The sequence below is a fragment of the Bufo bufo genome, chromosome 1 (genome assembly GCF_905171765.1).
Source record: "Bufo bufo chromosome 1, aBufBuf1.1, whole genome shotgun sequence".
Taxonomy (NCBI): Eukaryota; Metazoa; Chordata; class Amphibia; order Anura; family Bufonidae; genus Bufo; species Bufo bufo.
The window spans coordinates 557395078-557419771 of record NC_053389.1 but is presented as its reverse complement, the minus strand read 5'-3'; the positions used below and the strand labels follow the sequence as shown (position 1 = coordinate 557419771).

General features: G+C 42.8%; 1 protein-coding gene across 6 annotated transcripts in view; it reads left to right on the top strand.

Moving 5' to 3' along the window:
• MAGI2 (membrane associated guanylate kinase, WW and PDZ domain containing 2) overlaps positions 1 to 24694 on the top strand; it is a 1066131-nt gene that overhangs the window by 655162 nt on the left and 386275 nt on the right. For all 6 annotated transcript variants that reach the window (XM_040413058.1, XM_040413064.1, XM_040413057.1 and 3 more), the window contains 2 exons: positions 15680 to 15895; positions 17588 to 17792. In XM_040413058.1, the coding sequence (XP_040268992.1) occupies positions 15680 to 15895; positions 17588 to 17792 (421 nt within the window). The remainder of the gene's footprint in view (positions 1 to 15679; positions 15896 to 17587; positions 17793 to 24694) is intronic.

Sequence of the window (24694 nt, the reverse complement as noted above, 5' to 3'; positions counted from 1 at the left end):
TTCTGGAGCCAGGGGTAGCCCAAGACCACCGAGTAGTGTGGAGACGAAATAACCTGGAGGCAGACCGACTCTCTGTGAACGGCACCAATGGCTATCCCCACTGGAAGGGTCTCATGAGTCACGTGTGACGACAGAAGGGGTCTGCCGTCTATCGCCTCAAGAGCCAGTGGGGAACCTCGAGCCTGCAGAGGAATGGAATTGGCGGCAGCGAACACACTATCAATGAACAAACCACCAGCACCAGAGTCCACCAACGCCTGGGTCGTCACCGAGCCCCCGACCCAGGAGAGGACAACAGTGATCAGTGGTTTGTCAACACGGGAAACCGGGGACGAGGAGACTCCACCCAAGATCTGCCCCCGACAGGATCTCAGGTGCGAGCGTTTCCCGGACGGTTCGGACATGCCAACCGAAAATGCCCACCGAGACCACAGTACATGCATCGACCCTCGCGTCTCCGGAGTACCCTCTCCCCCTCGGACAGGCGAGCAAACCACAGCTGCATGGGTTCACCCCCAGACAAGTCATCCCCAGGAGGCATGGGAGGAGAGGGAGGCACGGGTGGGACAGCAAACGTAGGCGCCAATCTGTTAGAAGACCTCCGCAGGCTCTCCTTAAAGGAAGGTCTCTCCCTGAGTCTGGTGTCAATCAAAATCAGGAAAGAAATAAGAGACTCGAGCTCCACTGGTAGGTCCTTAGCTGCAACCTCATCCTTCAAGGCATCCGAGAGACCATGAGAGAAAGCAGCGACCAGAGCCTCATTATTCCAGCCCACCTCTGCTGCCAGGGTACGAAACTCAATGGCGTATTCAGCTACGGATCGTGAACCCTGTCTGATGGACATAAGGAGCTTCGCAGCAGAGGCAGCACGAGCCGGCACATCGAATACCTTCCGAAGAGAAGCAACAAAACCGGAAAACTCGGCAACCACCGGATTGTTGTTCTCCCATAAAGGGCTGGCCCAGGCCAAGGCCTTGTCCGAGAGCAGCGAGATCAAGAAGCCCACCTTTGATCTCTCAGTAGGAAAGGCATGTGGCAGCAACTCGAAATAAATGCCCACCTGGTTAAGGAAACCTCGGCACTGAGTTGGCTCTCCCCCAAAGCGCTGTGGAAGAGGGGCAGAACCGGTCATACCCCGAAACACCGCAGGCGCAACCACAGGTGTTGGGGTAGACTCTGGCGCAACAACCGGAGCGGCAGTAGGAGCGACAACCGACCCATCGGCAACGGGAGCGAAATGAGCCGTGCGTTCAAGCAGGGTTTGCAACGCCACAGCGAACCGACCCAACAGGTGATCCTGCTGATCAAGTCTGGCAACCAGCATGGGTAGCGAGGATGGCCCTGTACCGTCAGAACTCATGGCTTGGTCCTAATGTCACGGAACCATGAACCAGACGTACAACAAGAGATAAGTGAAAATAAGAAGGCTTTATTGAAAATAAAGCTGTAAAGCAAAAGTCCAAACGAATGGTGAAACCGAAGCAGAGTCTTTGAGAGGCCAGAGATCAGGAACCAGAAGGGTAGTCAGGCGAAGCCAGGATCAGGAACCAGCAGGGTAGTCAGACGAAGCCAGGATCAGGAACCAGCAGGGTAGTCAGACGAAGCCAGGATCAGGAACCAGCAGGGTAGTCAGACGAAGCCAGGATCAGGAACCAGAAGCAGCAGCAGTCTTAGAAGCATGTGAACACAGGAGGACCAAGCAAGGAACTGAAACCACAGACCTCCTATATATATGAGCTAGGCATCAAGCTCCTCCCAGTGGGAAGGAGGAGCCGCAGGGTGGAAGGCTACAAGAAACCCAGAAACCAAGATGGCCGCCAGCACATGTCAAACGAAGGAGAACAGCAAGAAGGTAAGACCATGACAAGAATGCCGTCTTTTCTTTAGCCTCATCTGATAATGGTATCTGCCAATAACCCTTTGTGAGGGCAAGGGTCGTGATGTACCTTGCTTTCCCAAGCCTCTCAATCAGTTCATCTACTCTGGGCATGGGGTACGCGTCAAATTTTGACACCTCATTTAACTTCCGGAAATCATTGCAGAACCTCCAAGTCCCATTGGGCTCCTGGATTAATATAATAGGGCTCGACCACTCACTGCGCCTGACCTAAGAGGATACCGATTTTCTGCGTGCTTCTGGTATCCTATAGGGATTTAGATTTACCTTACTGTGGGGCTCAGTTCTCACGTAATGTTTTATCAGGTGGGTACGGCCTGATAGGTCAGAAAAACTTCTATTTTTCTGCAGAAACTCCTTAACTTCTTGTTTCTAGTGTACTGACAGGGCCTGACTAATTTTTACCAGGGGAATTGGTTGCCAACCCTCCTTAACTACGGTCTGTGTGGCCACCAATGACTCCCGATCTTTCCATGGCTTGATCAGATTTACGTGGTAAATCTTGAAGGGTTTTCTCCTTCCTGGTTGGTGCACCTTATAGTTCACCTCGCCTACTTTTTCCACAATCTTATAGGGACCCTGCCACTTTTCCAGAAATTTACTCTTTACGGTGGGAACTAAAATCAGGACTCTGTCCCCGGGATTAATCCTCTTACCCTGGCCGATCTGTTATAGACTCTGCTTTGAGCCTCCTGAGCTCTTTGCAGATGCTCTTTAACGATGGGCATCATGGTCGCTATGTGGTCTTGCATTTGAGCGACATGTTCGATGACTCTTTTATAGGACGTAGCCTCAGTCTCCCAGGTTTCCTTGGCCACATCTAATAAACCCCTTGGGTGACGGCCATATACCATATCAAAGGGTAAAAACATAAGGTAGGTAGGAGACAGTCCCAGTCAAGTCTATCTTTTCCTACCACTTTCCTTAACATCTGCTTCAGGGTTTTGTTGAATCTCTCAACTAAACCGTCCATTTGGGGGTGATATACCGATGTACGTATTTGGGTGATTTTAAACAATTTGCATAACTCTTTCAAGACCTTCGATATAAAGGGTGTAACCTGGTCTTTGAGAATTTGCTTAGGGATCCCTGTGCGGAAGAACATGTAAAATAACTCCCGGGTAATATTTTTGGACACCATGTTTCGCAGTTCAACACAACCAAAATATACTGGTGTCCCCTAGCTAACTTAACAATTAGTGATGAGCGGCAGGGGTCATATTCGAATTCGCGATATTTCGCAAATATTTTGTAGAATATTCGGTGAATATTCGCGAATTTGAATATTGTTCAAAAAATCAACAATGTAATGATCGCGTAATATGCGAATTTTTGTAATGCGAATTTTCATAATGCAATTTTTATCACAAATTTTTCAATTGCCGAGCAAAAACATGATATCTCCCTGCTTCTTGCTTGTGGGCCAATGAGTCATAGCACTATATCGAATATATTAGTTTTTTCGAATATTCGTAATATTCTAAAACAAGAATATATAGCGATATAGCGAATATTCGAAAAAAAAAAACTAATATAGAGCAATTTAGCTAATATAGTGCTATAATCTTTTTTTTCAATAGTTTAAATTTTTTTCCCATCTGAACTTCAGATGGGAAAAAAATTACAACTATTGAAAAAAAAGATTATAGCACTATATTACCTAAATTGCTCTATATTAGTTTTTTTCGAATATTCGCAATATTGCTATATATTCTTGTATTAGAATATTACGAATATTCGAAAAAACAAATATATTCGATATGTGCTATATCTTAGTTTTTTAGAATATTCATAATTTTTCCCATTTAAAGTCAACTCATTAATCCTCCCTGCTTCTTGCTTGTGGGCCAATGAGTCATTGGCCCACAAGCAAAAAGCAGGGAGGAATCATGTTTTTACTCAGCAATTTAAAAATTCGCAATAAAAATTCGCATTACGAAAATTCGCATTATAAAAATTAGTAATAAAAAAAATCTTCGAAGTATCTTTATTCGAAGTATCTATATTCCCGATAAAAATTCGTGATCAACACTATTAACAATGGGACCCACCAAATCCATGGCAAAATGCAGACATTTCTGGTCAACTTCTGGTTCCTGCGGTACACCATCTATGACGGTAACATTCGCTTGAGCATTCACGAGATTGGGGTCTCTCAATTGCTCCGTACCAAAGTTACCTCGGGACACGTCTAAGTCCAATACATTTTGCTCAGATGGGGAAGGTTCATCTTCCCACACTAACACCTGCAAGGGAAAGGGGGTGTCGTCACCATCATCATCACATGGCTCCACATTTACATCAGACATTTCAGTTAACATGATTTGTTCATTTTTCACCTTATCGACACCATTGTTTTCAATGGTCAACTCACAGCAAAGATTATTTAAAGGGGAAGACACAGCTTCTGACGGAGTTTCTTCACTGGCTGCAGAACAGTTTTTCTTCCCCCACAACTTCCAAAATAATGGGAAGTCCCAGCCCAGTATTACATCATGCATTAGTTATTTGACTACCCCGACTTCATAGATTACAGTCCCAGCCGGAGTTTCCAGCTTAACCCGAGCTACCGGGTATGATTTTGCATCCCTATGGATGCACAGCACATTTATGCTTTTGTCCAGCACATAATTCCCAGCCACGACGCTGGCATACACCAAGGTGATCAGACTACCGGAGTTCAACAGAGCCTTGACAGAGCAGTCATTTATCACCAGGCTACATATCTGTGGCTCAGTCTCTAGTCCTGGTGAGGCCGCACACACTGGCACCGCATACAGCGACTCTCTCCAGCTACCTGCACACTCCATGGGCTCTAAGGTAAGAGGGCAATGGGCAGCAATGTGTCCCCACTCACGGCACCTCCAGCACTGGAGCATCCCAGGTCTCCTTGGTGGGGAGACCTCTCCGGGACCATACTGCCCGTGGGACTCAGTCTTAGGCCCACACCCAACCTATAGAGCCTTCTTTCCTCTTGCACCCTTCCACACACCCCCAACTGCCGGAACTCTCTTACCCACAGATGACTCGGATCTGGTACCCTGGGGAGGCATTGGTGTGGCAGGGACATCACGGAGGCAGTCCTCAGTCTCCAGGAACCTTTCCACCAGATTGACAAGATCATCCACAGTTTTGGGGTCTCCATGTCCGACCCACCATTGCAGCTCCACAGGGAATGCTCTGAAGTAGTGGTCCACCACTACTTTCTCCACGATCTGGGCCGGCGTAGAAGCCTTAGGTTCCAGACACTTCCGCACGAGATGGAGGAGGTCAAACATCTGAGAGTGGACAGGCTTGTCCATGGTGTAGCTCCACGTGTGTACCCTCTGGGTACGAACAGCCGTCGTAACGCCTAGGCAAGCAAGGACCTAAATTTTTTATTTTGCATAGTCCTGGACATCCTGCTCCCTGAGGTCGTAGTAGGCCTTTTGTGGTTTGCCGGACAAAAAGGGCGCCAGGACCTCTGCCCACTCGGCTACTGGCAGTCTCTCTCTGTCCGTGACACTGATAAAATGCTGCTGCTCTGAGTGGCTCTTTAGACTGGGGAGGCGAGGTGAAAGCTCTCTGAAAGACCACCTCCTTATCCAGACCACATTTCCTGTGGCATAATTTCAGTTCCACCATATATTATACATACTGTACTTACCTTCTTCTTTGAGATGACCACCCCTATGAAAGGTCACTTTTCATTGCAATTTTAAGTGGTTATCTCAAAGACATTTCAAGGTACTTTATTCTGAGCCATGTCCAATATGCAGGAATGTAAGGATACATACAATGACTTCAATGTAAGCAGCTCTGTGCTTGCAGCTCTGAACAGTCTTGTTTGCTGGGAAGTCCCGCGCACATAAGACACAAGTTTTTTTTTCTCTAGACAATTTAAACTTTGATCTTTTGTATATTTCCTTTAAAGACTGCACCTAGAAAGATAGTTGGGTGGTGGATACAAATGATCCTTGGGCCACTGGAATGGTTTGTGAGATCTCCCTTTTGCATTTTTCCTGGTTGAAGAACCCATGTAAAATAGGTGTTTCCATACCTTTAAGTGATTTGTGTGATAAGGTTCAAAATGTTCCCCAATATCAATTTCATTTATGTATTTTTTTTAGAAAAGAATGGAAAAATGGTTTCCTGTCCCTTTTAATTTAAGTGACATAATGGTCAACATCAGTTACTGTGTCTCAAATTTCATAAGCATGTGCTATTCTATACGAAGCACTTGTATGGAAAGGGGACACCTGTGGCCTGGCAGAAATGAAGTCACTGTGATGTGTGGGAATATGAACTTGTTGTAGTTCAGAATTCTGTACATGCTTGTGTAGGGCAGTAGTGGCAAACCTATGCCACATGCGCCCTGGAAAATTGGTGTACCTATATGCCTTAGACTTTTCCTGCCACTCATCAGCACAGGGCACACTATGAACAGCACAGGCAACGCATTGAATGTAGGACGGCTATTATAGCAAAATGATAAAGTACATGGAAGATATGTTATATTGGACTGTAGTATTCAGGTTAAATTGCCGTATTGGCACTTTGCGATAAATGAGTGGGGTTTTGGTTGCAGTTTGGTCTGTAAAAGGTTCGCCATCACTGGTGTAGGGGGAATGTTTAGTTAGTAAAATATAGGTTAGGCTTTGTTCATATTTCTGCTTGGAGTCTCAGTCAGGGTATTCTGTCACGTTTGATGCGAAGAATAATGCAGTGCGCAGCATAAAATCTTCAATTCAAAATGTCCCATAGCAGAACCCTATGAACCCCGTTGACTTATAATGGGGTCCGTCAGGTTTCTCACTGTGTCAGTCTAATGACGGTTTCAGTACTCAATTTTTTCTGTGTTTCTGCCCATCTAGTGGAATGCAAAATTTGAAAAATTGATGTAAATGTGAACAGAGCATTAAATGGGTTGTTCTATATTAACATTTATGGCATATTGCTAGGATACACCACAAATGTCAGGTGCATGCCCCACCTCGGACTGGTTCCACCCTTCATTCACTGTTCTTGGAGTTCTGAATATAGCCAAGCACTGGCTCTGCTATTTCAGCATTCCCATAGCACTTTGGGGGCTCGGTTCTAAAGATAGGAGTGGGAGACATACCTGTCTGACATTTGTGGCATATTCTAGCAAAATGCTATAATTGTTAAGATTGGACAACCACTTTAACCGCTCATAAAAACATGCCAAAAAATGCAGTTGACCCAAAAAATGCACCTCAAGTGTGAAAGATCACCACTACAAAAAAACACTTGTGTGTGCTGTGTTTAACCTGTTCTGGACATAGGGGGTACCGGTACGCCCTGATTTCCAGATCATTAAGGACACAGGGCGTACCGGTACGTCCTATGTATTTCCGATCACCGCTGCTCGGCGGGCGGTGATCGGAACCCGGTGCCTGCTCAAATCATTGAGCAGGCACCTTGGCTAAATGCGAGGGGGAATCCTGTGGCCCCCCATAGTAGGCGATCACAGCAAACCGCAGACCTGCGGTTTGATGCGTTTCCGGGTTATTCGGATATTTGGGGACCCGATAACCTGGAACAGGATGGTGATCGGTGGTGTGATAATACACCACCAATCACCATCCTTAGATCCTGAGAGGTGATGGTGACATCACCTCTCAGCATCGCTCTCATTGGTCAGCTGGGCGGGCGGTTCATTCAAATTATCGCAGCGCTCCTCTCCTCCTCCTTTTGTGTTCGGGAGCCCGAGGAGAGAGAGCCAGCACCCCCCATCTGTTCAGAGCCCAGGATCCAGCACCCCATCTGTGCCCGAGCACCCCCAGCACCACCAGGTATTTAGGGAAAGGCTAGGGACATGTTAGATTAGGCAAGGATATTTAGGGAAAGTTAGTTAAAGGAAAAAAAAAAAACAGTTTTGGTTGCATCACCCTAAATTGGGTCCCCAGGGGTGCTGCAGCTTACCACACACACACGCAGACACACACTCCCCTATGGCCCGCCGGATGTTCTTGGCCAAGGAGGCATACGCCCAGCTTGCCTCCGAGTCCGAGAGTTCCAGTGAGGACGAGGATGACCCCACTTTCCTGTTCTCATCCGCGTCCTCCTCATCATCTAGCGATGATGATGATCCCCCAAGGCGGCAGGGCAAGGGGACCGCCATGCTAGGGACCCTGTGGCCCACCCTAGTACGAGAAGCTCTGGGGCTCGTACTAGTTTTCTGGCCCACCAGTTAAATCCACCGGAGCCCCCTGCCGGCAACTTGTCTGGTATACCCCAGAGCGTTATGAGCCCGTGATTCCTGATTTTGTAGGCCAACCAGGAATCCAGATTTCCACAGTGGGCTTCACTGAATATGACTTTTTTTGTCTTTTTTTCAGTGATCACTTTGTAAATCTAATGGTGGAGCAAACAAACCTGTACGCCCAACAGTTTGTTGCTCAACACCCGGGCTCCTTTTTGGCTAGGCCTGGTGGCTGGACACCGGTCAGTGCAGCCGAGATGAGGACATTTTGGGGCCTCGTGCTGCATATGGGCCTAGTCAAGAAACCTAGTGTCAGGCATTACTGGAGTGGGGACGTCCTCTACCAGGCCCCACTTTACAGTACGGCCATGACACGCTCCCGGTTTGAGGCCATCCGGAAATGCTTGCATTATTCAGATAATGCAGCATGTCCCCCCCCCCCCAAGGGGATCCTGCCTATGACCACCTGTACAAAATCAGGCCGGTTATCGATCACTTTGGGGCCAAATTTGTATAGGCCTATGTACCTGGAAGGGAGGTCACGGTTGATGAGTCTCTCATTGCGTTCAAGGGGAGACTCCTTTTCCGCCAGTATGTTCGCTCTAAGCGGGCGAGGTATGGTGTGAAGCTGTACAAACTTTGTGAGAGTACCTCAGGGTACACTTACAAGTTCCGTGTGTACGAGGGGAGAGATTCCCGTATTCAACCCCCTGAATGTCCCCCCACTCTGGGTGTTAGCAGGAAACTTGTGTGGGACCTTATGCACCCACTGCTAGATAAGGGTTACCACCTGTACGTGGATAACTTTTATACTTGTATCCCCTTGTTCCAGTCCCTCGCTGCCATATCCACGTCTGCTTGTGGGACCGTGCGGAAAAATCAACGCGGCCTCCCTACCTACCCCCTCCAGGTACCTATCCCCAGGGGTGAGACCCGTGCCCTTACCACTGGAAACCTGTTGCTGGTCAGATATAAGGACAAGAGGGATGTCCTTGTACTGTCCACAATTCATGGTAACGGCATCATCCCTGTCCCTGTGCGAGGTACCGCGGCAACGATCCTCAAGCCTGATTGTATCGTCGACTTCAATCGGTATATGGGAGGAGTTGATCTCTCTGATCAAGTCCTCAAGCCATATAACGCCATGCGCAAAACCCGGGCATGGTACAAAAAAGTTGTGGTCTACTTGGTACAGGTTGCCTTGTACAACTCTTTTGTGCTGTCCCGTAGCGCTGGCAACACAGGGACATTCCTTCAGTTCTATGAGGCACTCCTCAAGGCCCTGATCTTTTCTGATCGGGAAAGAGCAGGCTGGAGTACCTCGGGAACTGTAGACGCCCGGATCGTAGGTGTGGTTCCCCCATACTGGAGAGAAGGGACGGACCCCAAAAACGTGCAGAGTGTGTCACAGGAGGGGGATTACGGAAGGACACCACTACTCAATGTGACACGTGCCCCGATCATCCGGGCCTCTGCATTATTGGTTGCTTCAGGGAGTACCACACTTCCATGGAGTACTAAATTTATATCTCAATTTAGCCACTGACAATCGGATAAAAAACTAGTTCTCAGACTTAAGACACTAAAACAAAACAAAAATAATTCAAAAATATTATTTAGTAAAACTAAAATAAATAAAAAAAGTAGACATATTAGGTATCGCTGCATCCATAATAATCTGCTCTATAAAAATACACCCCCCTAACCCCTCAGATGAACACGGTCCAAAAAAAATTAAAAAACGGTGCAAAAAAATGGGTTTTTTTGGCACCTTACATAACAAAAATTGTAATAGCAAGCGATCAAAAAGTCATATGCCCACCAAAATAGGCCAATAAAACCGTCCTCTCATCCCGCAAAAAATGAGCCCCTACCTAAGATAATCGGCTAAAAACGAAAAAAAAATGACTCTTAGACTATGGAGATACTAAAATGTTTTTTTTTTTGTTTATAAAAAGATAATATAGTGTAAAACATAATTTGTTTTTTAAAAAGTAGACATATTAGGTATCGCCATGTCCGTAAGAATCTGCTCTATAAAAATACCCCTCCCCGCTAACCCCTCAAATGAACACAGTAAAAAAAAGAAAGAAAAAAAAAACAGTGCCAAAAAAGCAATTTTTGGGCAAATTTTCCATTTTAATCAGTTTTTTTCCAATAACAAAGTAAGGGTTAACAGCCAAACAAAACTTAATATTTATTACCCTCATACTGCAGTTTACAGAAACACCCCATATGTGGTCGTAAACTGCTGTATGACCAAACGGCAGGGCGCAGAAGGAAAGGAACGCCGTATGGTTTCTGGAAGGCAGATTTTGATGGCCTTTTTTTTTTTGGCACCATGTCCCATTTGAAGTTCCCCTGATGCAACCCTAGAGTAAAAACTCCATAAAAGCAACCCCATCTAAGAAACTATACCACTCAAGGTATCCAAAACTGATTTTACAAACGTCATTAACCCTTTAGGTGTTCCACAAGAGTTATTGGCAAATGGAGATGAAATTTCAGAATTTCTATTTCTGGTAACCTTGTCTCACAAAAATGTAATATAGATAAACCAAAAATCATATGTACCCTAAAAATAGTCCCAACAAAACTGCCACCTTATCCCGTAGTTTCCAAAATGGGGTCACTTTTATGGAGTTTCTACTCTAGGGGTGCATCGGGGGGCTTCAAATGGGACATGGTGTAAATAAACCAGTCCAGCAAAATCTGCCTTCCAAAAACCACACGGCGCACCTTTCCCTCTACGCCCTACTGTGTGGCCGTACAGTAGTTTGCGGCCACATATGGGGTGTTTCTAACTACAGAATCAGGGCAATAAATATAGCATTTTGTTTGGCTGTTAACCCTTGCTTTGTTACTGGAAAAAATTGATTCAAATAAAATTTGAGAATTTTAATTTTTTGGCAAATTTTCCATCTCCATTTGCCAATAACTCTTGTGCAGCAACTAAAGGGTTAACAAAGTTTGTAAAATCAGTTTTGAATACCTTGAGGGGTGTAGTTTCTTAGATGGGGTCAATTTTTGGGAGTGTCTACTCTAGGGGTGCATCAGGGGGGCTTCAAATGGGACATGGTGTAAGTAAACCAGTCCAGCAAAATCTGCCTTCCAAAAACCACACGGCGCACCTTTCCCTCTACGCCCTACTGTGTGCCCGTACAGTAGTTTACGGCCACATATGGGGTGTTTCTGCAAACTACAGAATCAGGGCAATAAATATAGCATTTTGTTTGGCTGTTAACCCTTGCTTTGTTACTGGAAAAAATTGATTAAAATGGAAAATTTGCCCAAAAATCTAAATTCTGAAATTTTATCTCCATTTGCCATTAACTCTTGTGGAACACCTAAAGGGTTAACGACATTTGTAAAATCAGTTTTGAATACCTTGAGGGGTGTAGTTTCTAGAATGGGGTAATTTTTGGGTGTTTTCTATTATATAAGCCTCACAAAGTGACTTCAGACCTGAACTGATCCCTAAAAATTGGGTTTTTGAATGTCAGAAAAATTTCAAGATTTGCTTCTAAACTTCTAAGCCTTGTAACATCCCCAAAAAATAAAATATCATTCCCAAAATGATCCAAACATGAAGTAGACATATGGGGAATGTAAAGTAATAACTATTTTTGTAGGTATTACTATGTACTATAGAAGTAGAGAAATTGAAACTTGGAATTTTGCAATTTTTTACACATTTTTGGTAAATTTGGTATTTGTTTATAAATAAAAATTAATTTTTCTGACTTCATTTTACCAGTGTCATAAAGTACAATATGTGATGAAAAAACAATCTCAGAATGGCCTTGATAAGTCAAAGCGTTTTAAAGTTATCACCACTTAAAGTGACACTGGTCAGATTTGCGAAAAATGGCCTGGTCCTTAAGGTGAAATAAGGCTGTGTCCTTAAGGAGTTAATATTACCCATGGTCTTTCAGGTAACATCTGCTACTGGCATTTTTTGACCAAAAACTGTAGGGGCCCTCAAAAAACACGAGAACAAACTTTTGTGTTAGACCAGCCAACATCTGGTGCTTTCTGAATTTTTTTAATATTTTTTGTTTTTGAGCTATGTATAACTTTTCTCATTTTATTCCAGCCATCAATGAAAAATGACCATCTTGTAGTAGATTTTGTACAATATCCGTGTTTAAGGTATTAAATTGCTAGAAATGTAATAATGCTGTCAGTCTACAGAGTGTGCACCTATTACACATTAGAGCTGTATAATAAGGGCTCCTGAATTTCAAACGGTTTAACATTGGTCGGTAGAGAGGACGGTGAAGAGTTACTGAGGAGAGAGTGAAAAGCTATCCCTCAGTTTCTGACCTCACCAATTTGATTCCCAGTGCTTTGCTTGAAAGACATTGATCAGCTAGCAAAGCATGAGTGAAGTATAATTGCTCAAGACGTGCCATCTGTCTGAGCTGTGGATAGATTTCAAAGCACTCCAGCTACAAATGTAGCTTCATGAGCTTCTCAGAGAAAAAAACACAAAATGGCTCAGAGCTAATTTTCCACAGCAAATTTCCCAAGATACCGGCTATCATTGAGTGACAAAAAAAACCTCAACTGCAAGATGACGCCAGTGTCTCATAATTTATATAAATATAATTAACATAACAGGTTTGTACAGGTATTTCCCATGATACTGTGAAAACATGATAAAGTAAATGTCTTTATGTTCATCCCTTCTTTATCGTTGCCATCCAAGCATTATTCTTTAGTGTGCTAAAGAGAATGCAAACAGTTGTCGAACGAACTGGTGTGTTAATAGAAAACCCAACTTTTTTTTTTTAATTAAAAGTGTCCTCCAGGATTTTAACATTGATAGCCTATCTTCAGGATTGGTCATCAATACCTTATCAGTGGCGGTCTGACTTCAGGCCTCTTCCTAAGCCATGTGAGATTATGTTCATGTTCTTGACTGTGAGCTCATGGTCATTGTATTGTTGAAAGGTAAACGTACGGCCCAGTTTGAGGTCCAGAGCATCCTAGATCTGTTTTCCTTTAAAAATATATCTCTGTACTTTATTCACTTTATCTTTCTCTCAACCCTGACCAGTCTCCCTGTCCCAGCCATCACCATGCTTCACTGAATGGATGGTATTGGGCAGATGTTGAGCAGTGTTTGCTTTCCTACAGACATGATGCTTAGAATTGAGGCCAAAAAGTTCAATCTTGGTTTCATTAGAGCAGAGAATCTTGTTTCTCACCATCTGAGAGTACTTTAGCTGCTTTTTCAAACTCTGAGTGGATTCCAAGTAGTTTTTCCTTTTTAATAAATCGGCAACAATTTGTAAGATTCTGTTATCACTAAGTGATTATGGGGTATTGAGTGCAGATTGATGGGGAAAACTTTTTTATTTTAATTTTAGAACAAGACCGCATCATAACAAAATGTGAAACAGTGAAATGGTCTGAAGACTATCTGAATGCATTGTATTTAGATTACTTGTGTTATGGTTGTCCACTCAGGATAGGCCATCATTATCTGATATATGGGGATCCAACACCTTTCACCCCTGCTGAATAGCTGTTCTGCTGTAGCTCCACAACTGCACACCTTTTTGTAATGTGTAGTGGACGGGGCTGGTCACTGCAGTGTTGCTGCCGTTGAAGTGAATAGGAGCAGCAATGCACTAAGTAGATCTGTCAACTACACAATGAATGAAGGAGTATAGTAGCCGCACAGACTTACACTGCCAGAGCTAATGCAGTATGGCAAAACAGCTAATCGGTGGGAGTATGGGTTGTCAATCATATATTAATGACCTATCCTGAGGATAGGCCATCAATATAAAAGTACCAGAAATTTTTAAGATTTAAAGTGTGAATTGTAAGAGATATCTGTGGCTTTTAATGCTAATGGTTTGGGTCACAAAAGATGTGGGAATGGTATGATAACTCCAGAAATGTACCAACAGTTGGCCCTTATGAGTTTTCCAAACTTTTTCTGTGCTTGGTTTTAAATTCAAAGCCTACATATGATTTCGCATTTGTGCAATCTGTTACATTTTGGGATTCACTATTACTCTTCAATTGACACATTCCATATACTAATTGTATTTTATTTGGGTTAAGTTTTTTGTATGGTGTTCCATGTTGGTGTTTTCAAGGGTGTAGCTGAGGGTCCTGAAGGAGCATGTGCTTTAGGTTCTAAGTGCCAAGAGTGGAGCCAGCAAGCAACTCTGCCTTGGCCAGAGTTCACAGCCTGAAATTGGGTAAGACCTCCTGTGTGCTGCGGTGCCCCTCAGAATTTCCGTGCCCCCAGTGATTTTATGTGCCCCCCAGTTCCCCAAGATGCCGCCATTTCCCCCGTTCTCCCCTGACCCTCTGTGCTGGCATTGGTGGCAGCGGCTCAGGAACGGAGCCGCTGCCATCAGCAGAGTGTCAGCTGGCGCTGATCGGCCGTTTAACACCATAGATGCCACGGTTAGCAGCCGCCCGCAGCATCCATGGGGTTGAGAGGGCTGGAGCTCCCTCTCTCTTTGATCGCGCCGGACGCCTTACAAAGGTGTCCGAGCTGCCATGTATCTAAAATGGTGTCGGGCTGCCATGTATCTAAGGCCAATAAGACCCTGAGGGTCTGATCAGCCTTAGTGTAAATGTAGCAGTTCATTGCAATAGATGACTTGGGTAGTGGAGGAGGTTGTCTGCATTCTGATTGGTCCTTGCTTGTGTGCTAGTGCATGTGAGGAAAGCAAGGGCTTATGGGAAGTGAGGGAAATACAGGACGGCCTCAAGAAAGGGCAAACATCACTACAGGAAGTGCAGCAAAAGGCATTTTAGGAAGAAGCTGAAATACAGGCACACAGTAATATGGTTGCTAAGGGCTGAATACAGACATCAAAAAGGTAAAATTAGCTGAAAAATGCAGCTTCATGAATATCTTCCTTTTAGCATCACATATGTTAGGAATTTAATTTTTGGTAGAGAAATGGAGTTGCACTTAAAGCTTCAAGATACATTTAGAAATTAAATCCTATTGGCTTTGAATGTTAAATTTGAATTTTCTGGATTCACATGTGGTGTCATTTTATGCCATGGTTTGCTGCAGAATTGCTGCAGATTAATGTAAAGGGTCAAGTCCACAGCAATTCCATTAGCAAGTTTGCATCCAAATCTGCATGGAAGACATGCAAATATTGTGGTACATTTTATTTGACGTTGTAGAAAAGGTTAGGTTTAGGTAAATGTAGGCCAACATTTTATAGGTAAGCAAAATATATTTCTCAACTCTATCATTCATTGGACGTCACAGAAAGTTGTAAGCAGGGCATAAATAACCATGGAAATTGCAAAGGATGAACAATGCATGTGGGAAAGACAACAAAAACTGGAGCAGCTGAATTTTTTTTATTTCAGTGGTTAATCACTGAACAGTAACATGGCCAGATGCTAGGTTGCTAGTTTTAGGCTAGAACTTTATGTATGATCTGTATTATTTTATTATTTCAATCTCTTGTTTACAAGTTAACATTGTTACCTTCCAACATGGACAGTAAAAATAATTTTTCTACAATTTGGGTTATTTAAAAATAGCTACAATACACTGAAAATGTTACACTTATTCACAGAAAATTACTACGGCACTCCAAAGCCTCCAGCTGAACCTGCTCCACTCTTATTAAATGCAACAGACAATATTTTTCCTGGTGGCATTCCAAGAGTTGAGGGGAAACGGAAGCGCAATAAGTCTGTAAGCAACATGGAGAAGACCGGGATTGAACCTCCAGAAGAAGAGGAAGAGGAGAGACCTGTCATCAATGGAAATGGAGTCGCAGTTACACCAGGTCAGTAAAATTATATATAATATATATATATATATATATATATATATCTTTTTTTTTTACTTAGAAAATCTGTAGCTTTGTGCTATGAGGGCAATATAGAGGTGAAATTGTTCTATGCTGTCTAAACGAATAAAGAGCTCTGTTGCTAGGCAGCTTCACAACAGCTGTAGTGCCAGAGGTTGCCGACCTCTGTCGTATAATATTAACTATTGCCTATACCCTCCACAAGCTAATTATAGAAAATAGGATCAAAAATATAGTATAACATAGTACTGAAGGAAGGCAATAATTACAGATACAAGGGCACGTAACTAATACATTCACACACCTACAATGTAATTTAGGAAAAGGTGGCAAATTTGTATTCTACTGGAATTGCGCATAGACATGTTTTCTATAGGATGCCAGTCACAAAGCTACCATTAGTATATCAGTCTTTATTTGGCAGAATTTTTTTGTCATGAATTATGTAATAAGCTTATTAATGTTGAAATTATTAGGGTTACATAATTGACAAGGTTAAAAAACAAACAAACATAGGTCCGTCTAGATCAACCTACCTGAATAATCCTACTGTGTTGATTCAGAAAAATGTTAAAACCCTTATAAGACAGATGCTAGTTTCCCCATATTGGCAGAAAAATTCCTTCCTGACTCCAAATATGGCAATCAGAATAAATCTCTGGATCAATGTCGTAGGGCCCTACTGTACCTCCATATGACTCGAATTGCATAGAAAAAAAAATTGTGGCACGATCAATCAGGTGTACTGTTATGAAAGAATTTCCCCTCTAGGTATTGCTTTTAGGGCAGTATACCTCGATTGTATGGAGTCTCCAAACTATAGCTCTTGGAGAATCGACAACTTCATATTAAAAAGTTACATGAACACTGTCTGCCGTTGTACAGGCACCAGGCATGTGGTCTGCTAAGAACCACAACAAGAAAAGAGATATATTAAATGAAAAAAGTATAAGGCCTGGGCCACACTGAGACTTTTTTTGGAGTGACTTTTTTTGGAGTGACTTTTTTTTAAGGGGTTTTCCAGGATTTTTTAACTGATGTCCTATTCTCTGGAAAGGTCATGATTATCCGATTGGTGGGGGTCCGACACCTGGCCGATCAGCTGTTTGAGAAGGCACCTTCACTCACAGTAGTGCCTAGGCATTCTCTCCGCTTTGCCTAAGCCAGTGAGTTCATCGGTCACATGGCCTAGGTGCAGCACAGTCCCATTGCAGTGATTGGAGCTGAGCTGCAATACCAAGCACAGCCACAGTACAATGTATGGCGCTGTGCTTGGTGAGCTGAGAGAAGGCTGGAAAACCTCTATAACTATTGCATTCAACTGAATGCACTTATTTGGATTGCAGCTGTCATTCAGTAATTAAAATCCATCACAGATTGTAGCCTAGATCTTAAGTTGTCACCATGTACAAAACTATTTAATTCATACAGTCATTGTGCCTCCCTTTATAGACAAGACTTTCATATATTTTTTCACATAAAAAAATAACAACCGTTTTCAGATAAATATACAGGCTCTTAAAATTCTTGTGCTAGCAAAGCTTTCCTTTCCTTGTGTTTAATACCAGAGATATGGCTTGACTGATACAGGACATTTGCATGTGGAAATGCCCAGAGGAGCACTGTAGTTCAGAGGTGATAAATGTGTATTTTTTATATCTTCTGTAGAGTCAAGTGAACATGAAGACAAGAGTACAGATGCCTCAGGTGAGATTTCATCCCAGCCTTATTCTGCTCCAATGTACTGCCAGCCAGACGAGGAAAGCATGGTTCTGAAGAAACATCTGAAGCCTGAAGACAATGATGAACTGGGGTCCTTGCCTGATAATTGGGAGATGGCGTATACAGAAAAAGGAGAAGTCTATTTTATTGAGTAAGTTTGTGTTTTTCTTTTGATCCAAACCAATTAACATTTGTTGCTTATTCACATATTCGTAATCTTTGATAGTAACAATTAGTGCATAGATGTAGCAGAGCTAAGCTTCTCATATGTCATTGTTATTTTCACGAGACTCCTACAGTTCCAACACTGAACAAAAATATAAAAACAACACTTTCGGGTTTTGCTCCCATTTTGCATGAGCTGAACTGAAAGATCTGAAACATTTTCTACATACACAAAAGACCCATTACTCTCAAATATTGTTCACAAATCTGTCTAAATCTGTGTTAGTTAGCTCTTCTCCTTTGCCGAGATAATCCTTCCCACCTCACAGATGTGGCATATCAAGGTGCTGATTAGACAGCATGAATATTGCACAGGTGTACCTTAGACTGCCCACAATAAAAGGACACTCTGAAATGTGCACAGTTTTGCCTTACTGGGAGGGGTCAGAAAACCAGTCAGTATCTTGTGTGGCCACCATTTGCCTCACGCAGTGCAACACATCTCCGTCGCATAGAGTTGATCAGGTTGTTGATTGTCGCCTGTGGAATGTTGGTCTGCTCCTCTTCAATAGCTGTGCGAAGTTGCAGAATATTGGCAGGAACTGGAATACGCTGTCGTATACACTGATCCAGAGCATCCCAAACATGCTCAATGGGTGACATGTCTGGTGATTATGCTGGCCATGCAAGAGCTGAGATGTTTTCAGCTTCCAGGAATTGTGTACAGATCCTTGCAATATGGGGCCGTGCATTATTATGCTGCAACATGAGGTGATGGTCGTGGATGAATGGCACAACAATGGGCCTCGGGATCTCGTCACGGTATCTCTGTGCATTCAAAATGCCATCAATAAAATGCACCTGTGTTCATTGTCCATAACATACGCCTGCCCATACCATAACCCCACCGCCACCATGGGCCACTCGATCCACAACGTTGACGTCAGAAAACCGCTCACCCACACTACACCACACACAGTGTCTGCCATCTGACCTGAACAGTGAAAACCAGGACTCATCCGTGAACAAATGCCTCTCCAACGTGCCAGACGCCATCGAATGTGAGAATTTGCCCACTCACGTTGGCTACGACGACGAACTGCAGTCAGGTCCAGACCCCGATGAGGACAACGAGCATGCAGGTGAGCTTCCGAGATGGTTGCTACAGTTTGTTCAGAAATTCTTTGGTTATGCAAACCGATTGTTGCTGCAGCTGTCCGGGTGGCTGGTCTCAGATGATCATGGAGGTGAACATGCTGGATGTTATGGTCCTGGGCTCATGTGGTTACACGTGGTCTGTGGTTGTGAGGCCAGTTGGATATACTGACAAATTCTCTGAAACGCCTTTGGAGACAACTTATGGTAGAGAAATGAACATTTATTGCACGGGCAACAGCTCTGGTAGACATTCCTGCAGTCAGCATGCCAATTGCACGCTCCCTCAAATGTTGCAACATCTGTGGCATTGTGCTGTGTGATCAAACTGCACATTTCAGAGTTTCCTTTTATTGTGGGCAGTCTAAGGTACACCTGTGAAATATTCATGCTGTCTAATTAGCACCTTGATATACCACACCTGTGAGGTGGGATGGATTATCTCGGCAAAGGAGAAGTGCTCACTAACTCAGATTTAGACAGATTTGTGAACAATATTCTCACGGGCAGGGCCCTCTCTCCTTCTGTACCAGTTTGTAACGCATCTTGTTTATAATTAGTGCAATTGTCTGTATTATGTATGTGCACCCCTTATCACATGTACAGCGCTATGGAATGAATGGTGCTTTAATAATAAATAATAATAATAATATTTCGGAGAGAGCAATGGGTCTTTTGTGTATGTAGAAAATGTTTCAGATCTTTGAGTTCAGCTCATGCAAAATGGGAGCAAAACCGAAAGTGTTGCGTTTATTTTTTTGTTCAGTGTATGTAGACCTATGTGTTTCCACGTTATAGACTTTAGAAACACAGTTTCTTACGCTGAAGTCATGTGTTATTGCTTCCTTCCATCTGTCCTCTCCTGTTATCTTTAGCTTACCTAAAAGACAGAGCGAGGAAGTGGAGTAACATGTTTCTTAACAGGGTTTGTTTGAAGAAGTGCACATAGCCTTTAAATAAGTTCTCCAACAAGGATGCTGTACGTTAAGTAACCTGTAGGATTACCCTTTCCAAATTGGTGCAGTTAAACTAAAAGAATATTAAGAGCTGTCCAGCATTTTGGAGGCTGAAAAGATATTCAAGCTGCCATTTTGGAAACGTGATCCATTGGGAAGTTTGAAGGACAACATTCATAAACATCTGGTACTTCGCTTTTTAATTTGTTTCCCTTTTACATCTTCTAATAACTGATTTGATAATTTCTTTAACCTCTCAATGCAAAACAACATACATGACTGTCATCTGCATGAGCTAGTTAGCGCGGAATGATATACATGTGTATCATTCTGCTTGTGCAGGCACAACTCCTGATCATTGCAGGAGCCTGGCTGTCCATGACACTGCCAATTTAATCCCTTAGATGCCATGGTCAATAGCAACTTTGGCATCTAAGTGGTTAGCCTAATTAGATGCCTGTCAGGGTTACACTGCGGGTGCATTCACGCGACCATATGAAGAGTCCACATCTGTTACGCAATTTTGCAGAACAGGTGCGGACCAATTCATTTCAATGTTTCGTTCCGCTGCCCCACAAAAAATATAGAGCATGTCCTATTCTTGTCCACAATAGCGGACAAGAATAGGCATTTTCCATATAGTGCTGGTCATGTGCAGTCCGCAAAATGCGGAAAGCACGCAGTCGGTATAGTTGTTTTGCGGTCATGTGAATGCACGCTAACAGACATAGTACACTACAGTGCAGTGTATTATTCTAGTGATCAAGAGTTTGTGTGTTCATGTCCCATAGTAGGAGTAAAAATATCTAAAATAAATTAAAAAAATGTAATAACATTTTAGCAATATTTGAAATAAAGTTTGGACTTTGGACCCATCAGCAGCAAAACAAGGGCATTTCTCCTCTCTGCAAGCCAATAAGACAAGTGCAAATTTTAATTGACACCTGAACATTGATGGAACAGATTTATATTCCAACTCCATCCTTCTCCTACATCCCCTAGGATGGTGTCTTTTTGTGGCAGTTATTTGGCCCAAATTCAGAAGCCCTTCTTTTGTAATACTGATGCCTTTCAATCTACTTCAGGCTTGGCTCAAAAAACATCATAAAAAACTGCCACTAAAAGCTGTGTGAGACACCGCCTTAAAATCAGCACAACAGAATGAAGATCTAGCAAGTAAACTCCCCTAGGGAGGGATCTCCAGCACAGAGCTCAAATTGACTTTCAAAGGTAGTCTCCTCTCTAGACCTGTCAAACTCTTATCCTGAGTAATGAAAACTAAGAGATCTAGAACCTGTCCTATCACTGGACACAAAGGGGTAGAATTTGGGGTACCTCGTATATTTCCTAGGTGTTCTATAAAGCTTCAGAAATTCATCTTCTGTTGTGCTACTGTAAGAGATATAAAGGTACCTTCTTTTTCTTCATTGATAAATGTTTTATTATGTCAAAAAATAGGAAAAAAGCATACATAATTGGTATTACATGTTGAACACCATAAAAAACAAAACAACACCAAAATTACTAGTTTTTATTTTACTTGTCCTTCTCGGCTGCCAAAAATTTACTTACACGCAATTAGAAAATGGTACCAATAAAAAAACCAACTCATCTCACAAAAAAAGTTATGTTATAGCTCTCAAAATATGTCAACATAAAAAATTTTCTGTAGTAAAGCATATGTCGTAGTATTCATACCAACCCGTAGAATAAAGATATGTTATTCATATCATGTTGTGAATAAATTACATTTTAAATGCAGAAATGCGTTAAAGTTTATGTACCCCAAAATGATGAAATTCAACATATAACATCCCACAAAAAACTATCCGTCGTATAACTATGTTGATGAAAAAATGAAGAATAACTCTTGGAATGTAATGATTGAAAACAACAGAAAAGGCTTGGTTTTTAAAGTCAAAGTAAGCCTGGCTGTAAAAGGGTTAATAATAGTGTAAGTTAAATGATTCTGGAATATGTGTAGTCACCCTGTTAAACCCTATCCAATCTTCCCTCACTACCCCATGTAACTGTCCTGGTAGATGGATTGTCTCCACAGACCTTGCCCTGAAGGAAATGTTTGGTCATTTTCACATTGCTTATATTGCATTGGTGTTAGTTGTATTGAATACTCCTATGATAATTATGTGGCTTTAAAAAGACCTTTCTCTAAGGCCCCATTCACACGTCTGCAATTTCGTTCCGCATTTTGCGGAACGGAATGGCGGACCCATTAATTTTAGATGGGGCTGCACAATGTGCTGCCCAGATACGGAATTGCGGACAAGAATAGGCATATTCTATTAGTGCCGGCGATGTGCGGTCCGCAAATTGGGGAACGCACATTGCTGGTGTCTGTGTTTTGTGGATCCGCAGATCCGCAAAACACGCTACGGACGTGTGAATGGACCCTAAGGCTACATGCACACGACTGTATGTGTTTTGCAGTCCGTATGGCATCCATTCTTTTGCGGATCCGTTTTTTTTGCGGATCCATTGTAATAATGCCTATCCTTGTCTGCAAACTAGAAAAAAATAGGACATGCACAATTTTTTTTGCGGGGCAACGGAACGGACATACTGACGCGTTTTTTGTGGACCCATTGAAATGAATGGGTCCACATTCTATCCACAAAAAAAACGGAATGGACACGGAAAGAAACAACGTTCATGTGCATGTAGCCTAAGGGTCCATTCACACGTCCGCAAATGGGTCTGCATCCGTTCCGCGATATCGGGAACGGGTGCAGACCCATTCATTCTCTATGGGGCCTGAAGAGATGCAGGGAGCACACTACAGTATGTGCTCTCGGCATCCTCATTTCCAGAGCTCGGCCCCTAACTTCCGGGCTTCGGTCCCGAACTTCTGGGCCGCGGCTCCGCAAAAAAATAGAACATGTCCTATTCTTGTCCGCAATTGTGGACAAGAATAGGCAGTTCTATGGGGGGTGGCGGCCGGGTGTATTGCGGATCCGCAATTTACTACTGACGTGTGAATGGACCCTTAGTTGAGCTTTAGTCCTGTGACACTTGATTCATTACTGTGCTTCACCTTGTCTTTCACTTGCGATAAATAACCTGTATTAGTTGCTCATTCTAGCTGCCATCACAGGCGAAACTGTATTACTGGGAATTCTGCAATGTAAAAGATTAGTTTAATATATGCAAATGCATAATTTAAATGTATCACATTTTGGATGCAGAAAGGACATTTTTTTAATACCTATTTTATTTTTATTTTTTATGAACTGTAATAAATGTATCGAGGCATTGCATTATCCTGCCAGGATTGTTAGAGCTATATCACCAGCTGTTGTCTGTTAATTATTATCTCTTACTAACTTAAATTTTACATTTCTTAATGAATTTGTATTTAAGATTATGTTTGTAAACCATGTATAAAGGTGTACCAGTAGTAGATACACCTGCAATTCTCTTGAAGCAGCAGCCCATTCTTGTCGCCCATCTTTGGTGATACCCAGACAACTTCAAACTTGAAAGCTTAGCCTTTTGTGCCGCCTGGATATGTCTAGCTATGAGGCCGTCCATTTTTTGGTTGATGTTGTTCATGTGATCTAGTATTCAATTCCCAAACTCCCTTATTGTTTTTCCCACAAAGATAGCATGGCAGTAGTATGAAGCCACATGGAGAGTTTCTTTCTGCAAGTAAACTGCTGTACAGTGCTTACACTTGTAAATGACCTTTATGCTTAGAAGGATGTGCTCACCAAGTACCACACTTGAATGTACTAACTAAACCTCATGCAGACTAGATCGCCTTTGGAGGTTCAAACCCAAAGTGCCTATGTACAAATAATCATGTAAGCCTTTGACAAATAATATCACTTGAATATGGATTAGTTCTGAGAATTTCTTGGAATTTCAGCAGGTATTTTTTATTTCTACATTACTTTTCCCATACAGTCTTGTGGGAGTTTTTTTCCACAAACATAGAGACATACAAAATGATGACAGAAAAAAACACATGGTCCTTTTAGTCTGATAGTCTGCCCTTATATTATTTCCTTTTTACTTTTATCTTAGACTAGATGTATGTTTATTCCATGCATATGTAACTTCACTTACCGTAGATTTTCCAAGTACATCTTGTGTAGATTGCTTCTGATCTCCCCCCTCCCAAACTGTTAGATTGTGCCTCTGTTTCCTCACATCCCCTTTCTTATTAACGTTTTCCTCCTGCACCTTATTTAAACCTTTAACATTTTTAAAGGTTTTTATCACGTCACCCTTCTTACTTCTTTCCTTCATGCTATACAAATTAAGTTAAGTCAGGCATGCTTAACCTGCAGCCTACCAGCTGTTGCAAAACTACAACTCCCAGCATGCCCGAACAGCCTACAGCTATCAGCCTACAGCAGGGCATTGTGGGAGTTGTAGTTTTACAACAGCTGGAGGGCCACAGGTTGAGCATGCCTGAGTTAAGTCATTCTTGATAAGTAATATACTTAAGACCCTCCACCATTTTTTGTCACGGTCATATTGGTGTTTGCCGCGCAGACTCGTTGCTTGTTGCAACGTGTAGTTTGCGGTTTGCACGTGCACTTCCCCTTTAAGTTGTGCCTCCCTGCTGTGTGGTGTGCGTGGGGTTATTATCCTGACTTGGTTAGATCAGGGTGTGGTCTCTTTTAGCTATTTAGACTCTGCATGTAGCTTGGAGGTTAGTTGTGCTCTAGCCTTGCTGTGGGCTGGAAGCTATGCTCCATTCTATGGCTATTCCATCTGCCCAGTCCTTGAGGGCCACCTTGTTGGACATCGA